Source organism: Electrophorus electricus, chromosome 1, assembly GCF_013358815.1.
Source record: "Electrophorus electricus isolate fEleEle1 chromosome 1, fEleEle1.pri, whole genome shotgun sequence".
In the NCBI taxonomy this organism is placed as follows: Eukaryota; Metazoa; Chordata; class Actinopteri; order Gymnotiformes; family Gymnotidae; genus Electrophorus; species Electrophorus electricus.
In genome coordinates this window covers 1,597,677-1,611,505 of record NC_049535.1, presented here as the reverse complement: position 1 = coordinate 1,611,505, position 13,829 = coordinate 1,597,677, and the positions used below count along the sequence as shown (strand labels likewise).

Below are 13,829 nucleotides of genomic sequence, written 5' to 3'. Positions count from 1 at the left end.
GTTTGGGGGGGGAGGGGGGGGATTACCTATTAAAGCCTTATTAGGTTGGACAAAAAAAAGGAGTTAAAATAAAAGCGCATGATGAAATGTAGTCCTGACCCAAAAAGATTACTATGCTTTGCCAAACATCATTTTGTATGAGGGACAAGTTGAAATTGAGATGCAAGGTTTCTCATCTAATGAGGATCATAATTAAGTGGTCAAATAGTTAAACACAAAACATTCCTAATCAAAAAAGGAAATCTCCTCTTTCACTGCATAAGAAAGGGAATGTCATGCTCCTTTTGGAATGTCATTTCAAATAAGGTTATTTTCAATAACATACTTGGTCTAATTGCACTTAATCTTCATTTTTTCCATTCGCATTTGTTCACGAACCAAAACCAAATTGATGTATGTAAAATTAAACCACAGCATTTGCTTGGCTAATGTGTAAACAGTGTCAACCACACATGTCAGTTTCTCACAAGCCAGAAAAAAAACCCTACACAAAAGGTTTCCCTTCATAGAAAAAGCTAATGTAAAGATTTGATTCCAATTAAACAGGTCAGTGTGAATCGTTTATGAACGTATTGTGCAATTACAAGACAGTTTTGAGAAATCACTCAAGTAATATTGCGAAGTACAGACAAAGAGTCCTATACTGTACAAAAGTACATCAACTAGAAAAACAATATGGAAACACAGGACTAAGAGCCCTATTCTTAATTAAATTAAGCCTTTCTAGGTGTGCTTAGATAACCAGGACCTCTAATAACACCTGTGATTTCAATGCTGAGATCCATCTTATCAAAATGCAACATGCTGTATCACCTCACCAACATGCCTTCATTGAAAACCTACATAGTAACCGTCATAATATTGGCTAAGGAAATCAAACGCAACTGAAAACTCAACAGTTTGGTGCAACTGGTAGGAAAGAAGCAGGCAAATGTTTAGATATAAATTTTTCAGACAGACTACAGATGTTTATGTACATTACGTCTGTCACAATGGGAGTAAAAATAAGCATGTACAAAGGAGGGGTGAAAGTAATCAGTCAGCTTTGTGCTCTACCAGGACTATTGCTTCGATTTTGGTTACTGCGCAGGGCTTTCCTGAACCCAGCAGTGGAGATCCACTCATAGCAGCCACTGCATTTCCACGACAACAGGCCTGTCGCCAGCAGCCAGGACCCGAACCACATTTGGTCTTAGCTTGGTGAGTGGTGATGATTTTGATGGACACCAGACAATATCTCCAGGACAAAGATAGGACAAATGAGTCAACTGCCAGGGTGAGGAACCTTTCTGGCCGTGAGGTACTAGAAAGAGGCTGTTTTCTTAGGCCATTTGCTGTAGGGGCACGTGGATAATGTCTACTCACTTATGCTAAGAAAGTTGGAATGCTGATTCAAAACTAAAAAAAACCAAAACACAAACAAACAACAAAACAAAAACTGTGGCACAGGTAGAGCATGATACTGTGGACAGTGTAAACGTGGCTTCAATACAACAAGAGCCATATCTAATCTTTAGGGTGTTCCTAGATATTGATTGTTGGTTGGTTGATTAAGGATGAGATGTCGGCCGAGCACTTTCACACTATAAACGGCAACCCCTCAGCACCGCTCTGCTGAGGAAAAGCAGTGGGCTAGGAGGGGCAGGGCAGAAGTGCAGTCACACGAGAATGACATGTCCCTTAAAAAAAAAAAAAAATTATTTTGAAGTCTCAGTCAAAGCAAGAGCTCAATAAAGCAATAGGGATTCATCAACACTAAGAGAGATGCCTTCAGGCTTCTTTTAGGTAGCACAGTCCAAACAAGTGATCAAGTAGGAGGGGTGTGTGTGTGTGTGTGTGTGTGTGTGTGTGTGTGTGTGTGTGTGTGTGTGTGTGTGGGTGTGTGGGGATATGGCTGCATCCATTCTTCCCACCTTCCCCAGCAACTTTCCTTCAATAAACATTTATTCAAAGAGCTGCGAGCGTCTCTGCAAAAGTGATAATCGCCAAACTTGTGTTTCATCCACAAAACAGGGGAGCGGGCTGTGAGGCTTCGGCGGATAGTTTACCAGTGCAGGCACTCAGCCATGCCAGACCGCTGCCACTGCACGCAATTGAGCTGGCACTAACTGGCCCAAGTGCTCTCACGCAAGCCTGGAGTAACAAAGAAAAAGGGGATGTAATATCTTCTGACGTGTGCAAAATCTCAAAACATTCTGAGGCTACATTCTCTCTCCTGCTCCTTCTTTCTCATCCTCTACTATTTCTGACACTTTCCTCCTGCCGAACACCTGTTGCCACGGCGCCCAGTGTTGGCACGGCTGCTGCTACTTCCCGGCATTGGAGCGCCCCTCAATGGACAGTTTAACCTCCTGAGGGATGAAAGAGGGACGGGAGGAGCCGGAGGCGGAGGGTGGGGCTCGCACCCCCTCCTCGGTCTTGATGGTGTATCTTTGGAAGCCGGGGGCAGACCATCGTCTCTGGGAGGCACTGGCCGAGGTGGTGGCCAACGCTGCCCCGGCCCGCCCGTGCCCCTCACTGTGCAAATAGTAACTGCGTGAGTGCTCTGCCAAAGTCCTGTTTGGCCGGGGGGCCACGTCGCCATGTCCCAAGGGCACTCCTGCCTGTGTGAGCTCATCCTTGTCAGCCCTCTCTCGGTCCCTCTCCCTCTGGGCACGCTCCATCCTGAGCTGGCCCAGGGGCCGTGGGTGCTGGGGTGGCGGAGGACCCATGGGCTGGGGGGCAGAGGCGCCTGGCATGGGGTTGGCTTTGGCAGAAGTCCTGGCGTGCGCAGGCTGTGCCGGAGGGGGCAGCTTGGGCTGTGGTGTGGCTTGCTGCTGCAACGCGACCGACACGCAGACATCGCCCACCTGGAGATGGTGGCAGGCCAGGCCATAGAGCTGAGCGGTGCGCTCAGGACTGCAAGACGACCAGCCCTGGCCGAAGACGAAGAACGGGTGCTCTGGGGGCACGTCGATGGTCACGCGGCTCTGCTGCTCGCCCACGGTGAAGTGCAACGCCACCAGGCCGGGTCGCTGATGGCTGCCGCGGATGTCCACCACCATGCTGGAGTCAATCTTCAGGCCGCCGCTCACCTCGGCACTCCGAACGAAGTCCTGAGTCTGCAGGTCCTCCACCCGCTTCAGCTCGCCCGTGGCCAGCTGGATGATGGCCCCCTTCATGAAGTGTGAAGGCCCGGGCCCAGCCGGGACGAGGGACGGAGCCTGGGCCGGGGGAAGGGCGGACGCCGCAGGGGCTGGGGGAGGCTCTGTCGCCGTCCGCTCTGGGATGCCCGACGTGGCTGCAGCCTCTGAGGCTTTGGAGTATGGCGTGGGAGAGGCCATACCCGCTGTGGAATCGTTGGGCTGCCCTGGATAGTGCTGCTGCTGCTGTTGGTGGTGGTAGTCGAGGGGTACAAGGAGCGGCTGCCCGTTGGCCAGGATCACAGCGTGGCCTGGCTGCACTGTCTGTTGCTGAAGAGGTGGGGCTCTGAGGTCCAGCTGGCCAGCCGGGGAGGTCCCATACACAGTCCTGCCCTCCCCCTGAACCTCTCTGCTCCGCTGGGAATTCTGGGATGGGCCATGTGTTACCTCTCTGCGACTCGCACTGTGGACTGGAGAAGCTAGCCGTCCAACCACCTGCTGAACCTGTAGTAATATGAGAACTTTTTAAAAGACATCTGTAATCATTTAGAGGCACATTTTCCAAAAGTGAATCTATTCAACTTTGTGGAGGGATTTAAAAGCCAAACAAACAAACAAAAAACCCCACAAAAAACAAAAACAAAAAAAAACCCCACACACAAACAAACCAACTGCACTAAATTTGGTTTGTCTTCTCAAGCACTTCTGTTTCCTGGTTACATCAGAATTCCTGACTGTAAGAGTAAATAATAAAAAAAAAGCAATCTGGCAATTTCTAAGAAGTGGTGTGTCTGCCCGCCTGTTACCCAACCGCCAACACACCCAGGCTATAGCTAATAAAGGAAGGAAGTGAAGCAGAACAAATGGTGCAACTGATGCCGAATTAAAGGAAATTGGGAAAAATGTGCCACATGGCTACTTTAATGAATAAGAGCCAAGATAATCAGCTGACTCATCAAGGTACAATCATTCCCAATTTTTTTAAAAAACATAAGGCAACATAGCATGGACTAAATGCTGGGTTTGGTTTGGCATACAGCACTTTCATAAGAAAAATAACACCATTACATTCTTATGCTAATAAAAGTGTGTAAATATTGAACCAAACTGGAATGGTTATGGATTCAGGCAGCAGATTCAAGATCTCACACCGAAAAACACAATAAAAATGTTCCGTGTTACTCATCCGATTACACATTTCCTCACAAGTGACAAAACGTACCACCTAAATCACAGAGCACAGACTAAGTGCTTTTTCTTGACTGTGCTGACAAAGGGACCTGCTGAAACACTCTGTAATTTACAAGTTGGAAAGGCAAGTGACAAATTATGTTTAATGTTTTTAATGCTTGCAAAAAGGTACAGGAATTGCTTTGCAAGAAATCAAATTTGTGACATTGCCTTACCCCCTGTTACCATCCTTTTATTAAGATGCATTTGTTGTCCAAATATGTACTAAAGTTAAGAGGTTAAACAGCTACACATTAAACGTAATGCCAAATAGTTCAACAAGGATGTAGAATGGCATAAAGTCAGGATTGGCTCACCTCCAGGTCCATGTCTGGGGTACTGCGCTGCCCGGGCGAAGCTCTGCCCTCCTGCCTGCGGCTCTTCTGTATCCTGTCTGGCTGGAGCTCCAATATAACCCCACCAGGTGCGGCTTGGGGTGGCCGCACACTCCGGGCCAAGTAAGCTGTGTCCTGGTGGTGCTCCCTACCTTCGTGCTCCCTCTCCCCTCCGTTCACCTCTCGTTCCTGCTCCAGCAGACAGCCGTGGGGGTCCCGCTGAAGATGGGTAGCCCTGGCACTGCCAGAGGGCTGGTAGAAGACGGGCACCGTCCTGGGGCTGAGCTCGGCAGCAGGCAGCACCCCTACGGCGCCCAGCTGCTGCTGCGCTGCGGCCTGCTCGGAGGACAGCACGAGTGGGAGGGTCGTGGGCGCCGCCACTTTAGCGTACGCATGGCCCGGCACCTGCTGCTGTGGGGGGGATGAGACCACGCCTTCCTGAATGACTGATGAATAGGGGACAAGATGAGAGACTGGGTGTGGCTGTGGAATGGCAGACTGGGGTGATATCAATGGGCTGGGCACGAAGCCCGGGGGCACCGCATAGGGAACGGCGGCTGCATAAGGAGAGCTGACAAACTGCAGAGAAGAGTGGGGGACCGGAGTGTAGCCGAGCGGGGGATAGGGGATGCCGGCATGCTGCAACAGAGGGGAGGGAACCGTGTAGGCGGGAGAGATGTGGCTGAGCACAGGGTGGAGACTGGTGGGAGAGTAGGTGACAGAGGGGAGTGCTACTTTGTACAGCATGCTGTACTGATCCACAGGGAGCCCTGCAAGGCTGTCTGGCCCCTCCACTCCATAGTGCAGGCTAGGCTGAGTCCGCACCCACTCTGTGCTGCCTCCTCCCCCCTGGGGTTCTCCAGATGCTCCAGAGCTCTGTGCGGATGCCGTTTCCTCTCCTCCTCCTCCTCCACCACCTCCTGCACTATTGCTGCTGTTGGGGGTGGTTGGGGTGTTGTTGAGCGGAAGATCTCGCTTCTTCGGCGGTAGGCACTCCTGGTTGCGCTCTTGGGCTGGCTTCATGGTGGTCCGGACTGGGTACAGGTGACGTTAGTGAGCAGTGGGAGGGGCGAAGCCTGACTTCCACAGAGATGGCACCACTGGAATCAGATCTGAGAACCTCCCGCTGACCTCTTCCATCACATTACCTAAATATGCACACACACAATGTGACTGCCAGTTCTGGTTTGCTTACAAGTTTCCTTCTATAAGCCTATAAAAGGTTCTTAATTTGTAATTATTGCCATTACTAATTTTTAGTTGATATATTCCACCACTGTATATGGAATTGTTTTGCTGCAAATATATTCAACCTGAAAGTAAACTACTGACATTCATTTCTTCCTCAAAAACCATAGGGCATGCTATGCATCCACACAACCATTCACATAAAGCAGCCAAAACTGCAGCAATGAGAGAATTTCTGGGAAATATTCCATATCTGCCCACCTTAATTGCATTGTGATCCCCAAGAGAATTTTTTTTTTTTTTATCTCCAATCGAAACATTTCTTACATAGTAAAAATGTAAAATCATTGCATTTTCAAACAGTAAAGCCTTCTATGGGGGTTTAATTCAGTTTTATTTCAGTGTAAAATATGTCAATATGCATTACCACTATCTTTTGCAAATCACCACATTATAAGTGTGTATTGCTAATATCTAAGGCACCTTAAACAGTTAGCTTTCAGACAATTTACATTTACGGCATTTAGCAGACTCTCTTATCCAGAGCGACTTACAAGAGACCAATACACTATGTACAACAGGTTGTCATGCCTTCAGTCATTGCCTAATGGACAGGAGCCTACATGAGAACTGTTAAGGACTCAAAAACTAAACTTTGCAACATTAAAATCTATAAATGTAAAAAAAAAATTTTTTTAAAAATAAAAAAAAAAACGCCTAAGTCGACCGTTATAACAATGTACATTCAGCAGACAAATAAGAAGTCTAGGATCAGGATTGAACTATGACAAAAGTGAACATGACAAGCTCGTCAATGCTTAATTCTGAAATGTTATACTCTTCTAAACCGTTGGGATTAGCAAGAAAAGTTAGATATCATGAAAAAGCAGATTAAAGTATTCAACTATTTAAAACCGCCTGTTTTTATGTCTACAGACGAAGGGCTTTGCCATAATTCAGGGTGTAGAAGTGTCCTAACCAGCTAGGCTAGCGAGCTAACAAGATGGCAAACTGCACAGGAAATCTCATACCACAGAAGACCAACACACCACCGTTCTGTACGTTAGTTAGCCAAACGCCAAAGGAAACTTTTGTAACGTGTGAAGTGTTTAAATAAACTTTACTACATCGACGGAACCCAAAGGACTCAACTCTGCCTGCACGCTCGCGACATACAACCGACGCGAGCTGGAAAGTCAGCCGTTGCTAATCGGCTAAACTCGCGTCTGTAACGGGTTAAAAACGGACATTTTCTCACTTGTAACGACTCGTTTTCTCATCGCGGACTCACCCCCGCATATCATGGTGCGGCCTATGCTCAGGGTCTAAACTCTCGACGGCTCCATGTAGTAAATCAATGATCAAATCAGGGCTGGTGAGTTCTGCCCCTCTCGGAGGCCAGCAAACGAGAGCGCGGCGGCGCGCGCGGATGACGTCGCGACGTAACCGCGTCACGACGTAGCGGGGCGCAAACGTGGCGCTGTTCTGCGCACATTCGCACTGTTAGCAGCACACACAGACGGTCTAATAGACACTCTAATAAATGCGTCGTTTCCCATGTGGTTTAATCGAGGAACAAGCCCATTCACCTCTCGAATTGCTAGGAGTTCGCATTTTTCTCTCAAGTAACTCTTCCGATATGTTTTAAAAGCTTAAATAATTACTCAATGTAGCAAAAATATTACTTCAAACCTTTAATAAATAAATGCATTTTTCGATGTGTTTTAATCTTTCCAGTGTTCAAGGTTTTGAACGTGTATTAATAGTTCAGTACGAAGTCAGTACTTTGTTTCACAGAAAATTATAAAAATTATAATCCAAAAATTATAGCCTTTTAAAAACTACATTGTGGCCCAGGTCCACTGAAGTGATTTGAGGTTTAATATTGTTTCATGCCTTAAATGTCCCATATTGGCTTTAAGAGCCTTTGAGGAAATTGTTCATAGCTATAGTTTAAATAGGCCCGTTTTAACAGCGAGCCCTATTTACAGGGAACAGTGTCCCGGGCCTTCAGCTCAGCGCATCCACAATCCAGCTATGTCGTACGAAGTGTTCTTCAGAAACTTTATATAACTTACAACTATCCATCCAGGTTAATCTGTTTACATCTAATTGTCTCTTTTAATTACTCCAATTGACCTATTCTGGAGATTTAATTTCAATATGACAATTTTCAACAAGCTAATTAGACAAATCAAAATATTTGACAATCAACTCGGCAAAGCGTGTTGAACCCACTGGAACTAATAAGGATATCTCATGAATTTGCAACCAAAAGGAAGAGGGTAGTAGGCATGAAATACAGATTACTGTGATTTACCAACTTCTCAATTGAACTGCAATTGTTACTGTTACACATCTAGATAAAACTCCCCACAGTCTGCACTCTGGAGTTCTAATGGACGGTGGGCTCCACAAACGTCATTAAAACTACGTAGAACAGGAGCTAAGTTTCCTAACAGGTGTGAATATGCACTTCTCAGAAGAAAACCAAGAGGTTCATGCTTCTCTGTAGTTATTCTATTGAGTAGCTAGTGTAGAAACCCGTGCCTCTCCGGTCCGAGAGGTGGCGCTATACGATTCTCCTTATAACAGCAGCGCAGCCTACAGTCGGTGACGGGAGCTGTTGTGTAGGCAGACAGCCAGTTAGCCACTTAGCTCGGTTAGAGAGGTGGGATTTCTCCGGAGCAAAGGCGCAGAATTTGCGAGCAAGTTCACACGAAGAGTTTCGCAGTCCAAGCTTAACTTACGGACTCCACGTTTAAAGCGCCATGTCTGACACAGATCCCAAATCAGCTCAGGATCTTACGGCCGTGGTGAGCATCGCTGTGGCGTCCGATAGCAGCGGCGGCTGTGGTGGTAACGTAGAGGGCTGACTAAGGTGGTTAAGGTTACGACAGCTGGGCACCTCGGGCACAAAATGAGTTATCTGACCACTTTGAATAGTCTTCTAGCGGTAATGATCCATTTCTAGTGCTCATTTGTCGCTATTGTTTAGGTGGTGTCAGCTGTGCTGGCTAACGCAGTAACGTTAGTTGGGTTGGCTATGCTCCTGTTTCTCAACAAAGCACGGAGCTGGTTAGGCAGGCGAATCGTTTGACATCTGCCATGCGAATTGGGTTTTTATTTTAATCTGAAACGGTCCCGTTTCAGTTTGTTCCCTGAAAACGGCTCGTTTCTATGGTTTCGGCTCCAAGCGTAGGCGTGGGACCTGAATTAGCGCAACGAGCCCAAACACCCACAGTTTCACCTTCACTATTCAGATGGAGGAGGATTTTAATCTGAATGAATGTGTACCTAGGCTGAGCATTACGTTATGATTTTTTTATGTAAGGTTTTTTTTTTTTTAATCTATTTTTTCCCCCTTTCTCTTTAGGTGCAGAGTTTACTGCAGCAGATGCAGGACAAGTTCCAGACCATGTCAGACCAAATTATTGGGAGAAATATCCTACCTTGACTTGTAGGGAACCAGGGTTTTTCAGAGGTGTTGGGAGAGAAGGGCCGTGTCAAAGAGATCTTGGCACAGGGAATTGAGGTTCTTCAGTGAATAATGACACAAGACTATCTTATTTGATTAATTAATGAGATTAATAAGTAAAGCTCTTTAGATCTAGGGTGGTTTTCACCACACCAGCAGCCATCGTCAGCAGTCACTGGAGCAGCGACAAGGAGACATTGACTCCTAAATGTCATGTTTACCAAAGTACGACTAACAGTGCATAGGTTGTTTTTTTTTGTTGTTCTTTCAAATCATAATTTCTCTATGATGGATTCGAAATGTCAAATATAATCTTGCAGCTTCAGTTGCCCAGACATGGTGCTGCTTGGCTCTGCCTTTGTACTGAAGTGCACTAAAAGCAAAGTTTTCTACCAATGTATAGCTCATTAACTGTATTTGTGAGTCGCACTGGATTTAGCATGTCCAAACAGCTGCGTTGAGCTACAAAAATTCGATGTGGGTCATGAGATTTTATTTTCTAATAAGACCTCAGTTAGATGCTAACTCAAAACGCACTGTGTTTTATCCTTGGCGATTAAATATCATGTGACATTCACCTTAATCCGCTCACTTGATGAGATGAGTACACGAATTGATGACCTGGAGAAGAATATTTCAGACCTCATGACTCAGGCAGGTGTGGAGGAGACAGAGGGAGAGAACAGAGCCACTGATGCATCGGGAACAGCTTGATGAAGGTGATGACCAACTGCTCTAATAACACTGAGATATCACTTACACAGGATACTATGCATATTCATTACATCAGATGTGCTGTATTGTGCATATATTCTATAGGATTTTATATAAGAAAACTGAAGCCTAAATTACATTGGCTTCAGTACTTAAACAAATTTCTCTTATTTTTTTCAATCCTTGCAGCTCACCAAGTAACACAAAGAAGACTTCCCATAGGAGTGGCTGAATTCTCATAAAAATAATTGTGTGTATGTATGGGTGTATATATTTTTGGGTTTTTTTGGGAGAGTGTTGTTTGCCATATGTGTAAGGTGTGTTTGGTACTGGAGAAATGTATTACCTGTTAACAACTTCCTTTAATACTTTCATTATTTTTTTTTGGCAAAACCCTCTGCAGTTTAGGATGTGCATGCCCCGGTTTAGAACTTTAGAATGGCAGTGGGTTTTGCACTTCCAGTATGTTTGCTGTACATTCACAAATTACTGTCCACGTGCCATTAAAACCAGCCAGTTAGTTCCAACCACTTTGCTGAGATTGTGGAAGTGAGAGAGGCAGAGGCTTCCCACACCACCCCTGACTGGAAAGGAACAGACACACCTTTTTACCAGCAGCCTTCCTCTGTAGCAGTAAAGCAGTGTTTTATTATACAGGCTGCTGTTGTTATTGTTATAACATTGCAGGCATGTTGTTTCAAAGCGTCCCCTCACTGGTCAAATATTGAACTATGCAAACAGATTAAAAGCTAAATTAATCAAAGCAAATTTTAAGATAATTGATGCATTTGATTATTCTACAAAATAATAGAATAATCTATCCTAGTGTAACAGGAGTGAAAAGTTTATTGAATATATATATAATAAAACACGCAAACGGGGGAGAGAGAGAGTGTGTGTTTGTGCTAGGCTATTTATAAATAAATAAAAATGGTCTAAGATACAGTTTAAAAAGGGCTGGGTTGAGAAATTAGAACTGGAACGATGCAGGTGCTCACAGCACCTGCAGTTTAAGTCACATTCTGGAAGTGTAAAACCCACCGTGGACACTTATCTGTATAACTAGATGGCCTTTTATCATTCCTTACTATTATGTGGTCGGTATTGGTGCTGTTTGAATGTTACGTCAGTTTTGCGAGTGTCCCACTTAAATGTCAGTGTAACGTGTGATGCCGTGGGCGCCTGTCTCAAGGCCTTTTTAAGGTCTGCTGACTCTTCTTGACTATATTTGTCTTGCACTGCGTAATCCTTCTTGCTGCATTTAATGCAAAGATAAATAACAAAAACCTGGAACATGGATAACAGCCTGATCTACTGTGACTTAGCACTCATTTCCAACTTATTTACTGGTGCTATTCCTGAGAGATTTTCTGATGGGCTGCATGAAACCAGTAGTAGAAACAGAGCTTGGATTGATAAAAGTTAATAAACTCACTCTAATGCCCAGTATGATTACTGTATTCAAAAGTTTTAAAAAAGACCAATGGAATAAATAAAAATGATAAGGATAAAAGAGTAACAATGTTTTAAACATTTTTATTGAGGTAATTAGTGTCAATGGATCATAATAGGATAATGAAAAATCTACATTGTGGTAGCAACCATCACAAAACACATCAAAGCATATCGAGATACTTTCAGCAGACTCTATTATATATTGTAGAGCTTTGATATTAACCCTAGAAACGTACCATCTTCATGATACACTAGTTCATAAATATTTGGTTTAGATCTAGTAACTCACCTCTAATTTAAGTGGATGATGAATCAATGATTTAGTAAAGTATTTTACTAGATAAAATGTATGACCTGATTTCTGTTTGTTTCTGAATGTGCAAATTATAGTTACTGCAATTTTATAATAGACTTTTAAGAAAGAATGTTGCCCTTGGATTTCTTTTTAGGAGTCAAGGGCTTTGTAAATGTGCTTTGACAATGCTCATTGTAAAAAGACTATACAAATAAAGCTGAATTGAAGTGCATACTGTAAGTTCATGTGATCTAGGTTTTAAGTAAGGGCATAATACCATCTGAGGTGCCTGTATGTAAATTAGATTGTGTGCCCCTTGAATAATAAGGAACACTGTAATCCTGTTAGTGGATCTCTCAGGATTTGATTCTGTTTACATTAGTAACAATACATGTAAGATAGCCTCCACTTTTATACAAATGGCAGCATGTATACCTGAACTTTCTGTGGATTTGGTCTCTTTGACTTATAGGTTGCATGTATATAGTCTACAAAATTCACAGATTTTTAATGCAAGCTAAATACACATTGTTGAGGTAAGACACTATGCCTAAAGACCAACTTAAGTGGACCTCTTACTGAATAGTAGCAATCTCTGCAAATTAAATGATTAGGTATAGCATTTTAAGTTGCCACATTATATAAAGCTCATAATGATTGGTAACCTCTGACACTCAGAATCAAACTGGGCATTTTTAAACAGAAATTGATGCTGTTTTATGTATAAAAGCATGAGAATTATGTAGTTGTATTTATAATCTCATTACTTAGCTAGTGATGTAATTGAATGCTTGAGCAATGTTTCTGGAACCTGTTCATACTATCCTTAATAGTATACTTCTCTTAATCACAGGTGCTACTTAAACATGCTGGGTTTTTATAGTGTGGGTTGAGAAATAATTATTGATGTTATACAGCTGTACTGCAGAATTACCTCCATATACTATACATTTTTTGAAAAATATTGTGATCATGTCACAAGTACATTTTATTCTTGAATCTTACAATTTTACTTTTTTTTTTTTTTGCACTTTCATCTGGAGTTGTAGTAGTTTATGAAATCCATGTAGGATTCACTGTTTATGTAATATTTATCTTAGTGTATCTAATTTGCAGTGTATAATCGTATGGTGATGTGTAATAATGTGACCATACTTTAGCCTGTTAAGATGTGTCATAGTTTCTTTGTGACTGTGACATTGTTTTTTCATTGTATAATGTTTCACCCAGTCATCACATGATTTTCAATAAAGTGCTCAATCTGTGTTTCATCAGTCATTATGTTCCAAATTTGTGATATTTGACCACATCAGTTTCAGACTGCAGAACCTATGTTAATGTGATCACTTTCAACCCAGTAATGACAATGACACATACCAGAAGCCCAGCAACACACTGCTGTATCTGATACACATATTACAATACACTCCCCACTGCTATGACGGGAATAGTCTACCGCTCAAGTAATAACAGGTCAGCAGTGCTCCTGTGGCTTATGAGTGATAAACATTATAGAGGGTTGCTAACAAGCTGTGCAATTAATGTGCTATGGTAATTGGACATTTATAAAACACCTTTAAATTTGTGTACCCAATTAAGTGACCAGTGAGTGTAGGGGCTTGGTAAATGTTTCTAGTAAAGTGGTGGATGACTGTATGATGGGGTCATACCTTACACATAAACAGGATCCTAATTAACTGTTAAAGGAGTATTTCATCTGAAACGCTAAGGTGTGTGATAATGAATTAGGGATAAAAACGTTATCATGACCCAGTTGAACACTTGATATTTTAGTAATTGGATGATATTTTGATCATATTAAGATTAATCTATAAATGTTTAGAATAAATGCCAATTCTGAACTGTAAATACCATAGTTTTAGCACTACTAAAAACACCTCAGAGACTCCAAGTACATGTTTTGAACAACAGATGTAGTCATATCTCGCAGTAATAATGTAGAACATTGGTCGTTTCTGCTAAGAGTAATACTTATAGAAACCTCTGTGGCG

The 13,829-nt window shown here is 43.3% G+C and overlaps 2 protein-coding genes across 3 annotated transcripts; one reads left to right on the top strand and one right to left on the bottom strand.

The window, feature by feature from the left end:
- Positions 1–359: 359 nt before the first annotated feature.
- Positions 360–7,286, bottom strand: atxn1l (ataxin 1-like). 2 transcript variants are annotated; one of them, XM_027007472.2, is made up of 3 exons: positions 7,134–7,286; positions 4,670–5,835; positions 360–3,626 (listed from the first exon to the last, which is right to left on the bottom strand). In XM_027007472.2, the coding sequence occupies exons 2-3, from the start codon at positions 5,708–5,710 to the stop codon at positions 2,307–2,309; spliced, it is 2,361 nt and encodes a 786-aa protein (XP_026863273.2). In that variant the 5' UTR covers positions 5,711–5,835; positions 7,134–7,286; the 3' UTR covers positions 360–2,306. The 2 variants fall into 2 exon arrangements, with proteins under 2 accessions (XP_026863273.2, XP_026863272.2); XM_027007471.2 differs by having other exon boundaries at positions 7,167–7,286.
- A 1,210-nt stretch (positions 7,287–8,496) lies between these two features.
- Positions 8,497–13,095, top strand: LOC113575776 (heat shock factor-binding protein 1-like). The gene is made up of 4 exons (XM_027007474.2): positions 8,497–8,691; positions 9,252–9,318; positions 9,946–10,072; positions 10,257–13,095. Exons 1-3 carry the CDS (start codon positions 8,647–8,649, stop codon positions 10,065–10,067), a joined length of 234 nt encoding a protein of 77 aa, XP_026863275.1. The 5' UTR covers positions 8,497–8,646; the 3' UTR covers positions 10,068–10,072; positions 10,257–13,095.
- The last annotated feature ends 734 nt before the right edge of the window (positions 13,096–13,829 follow it).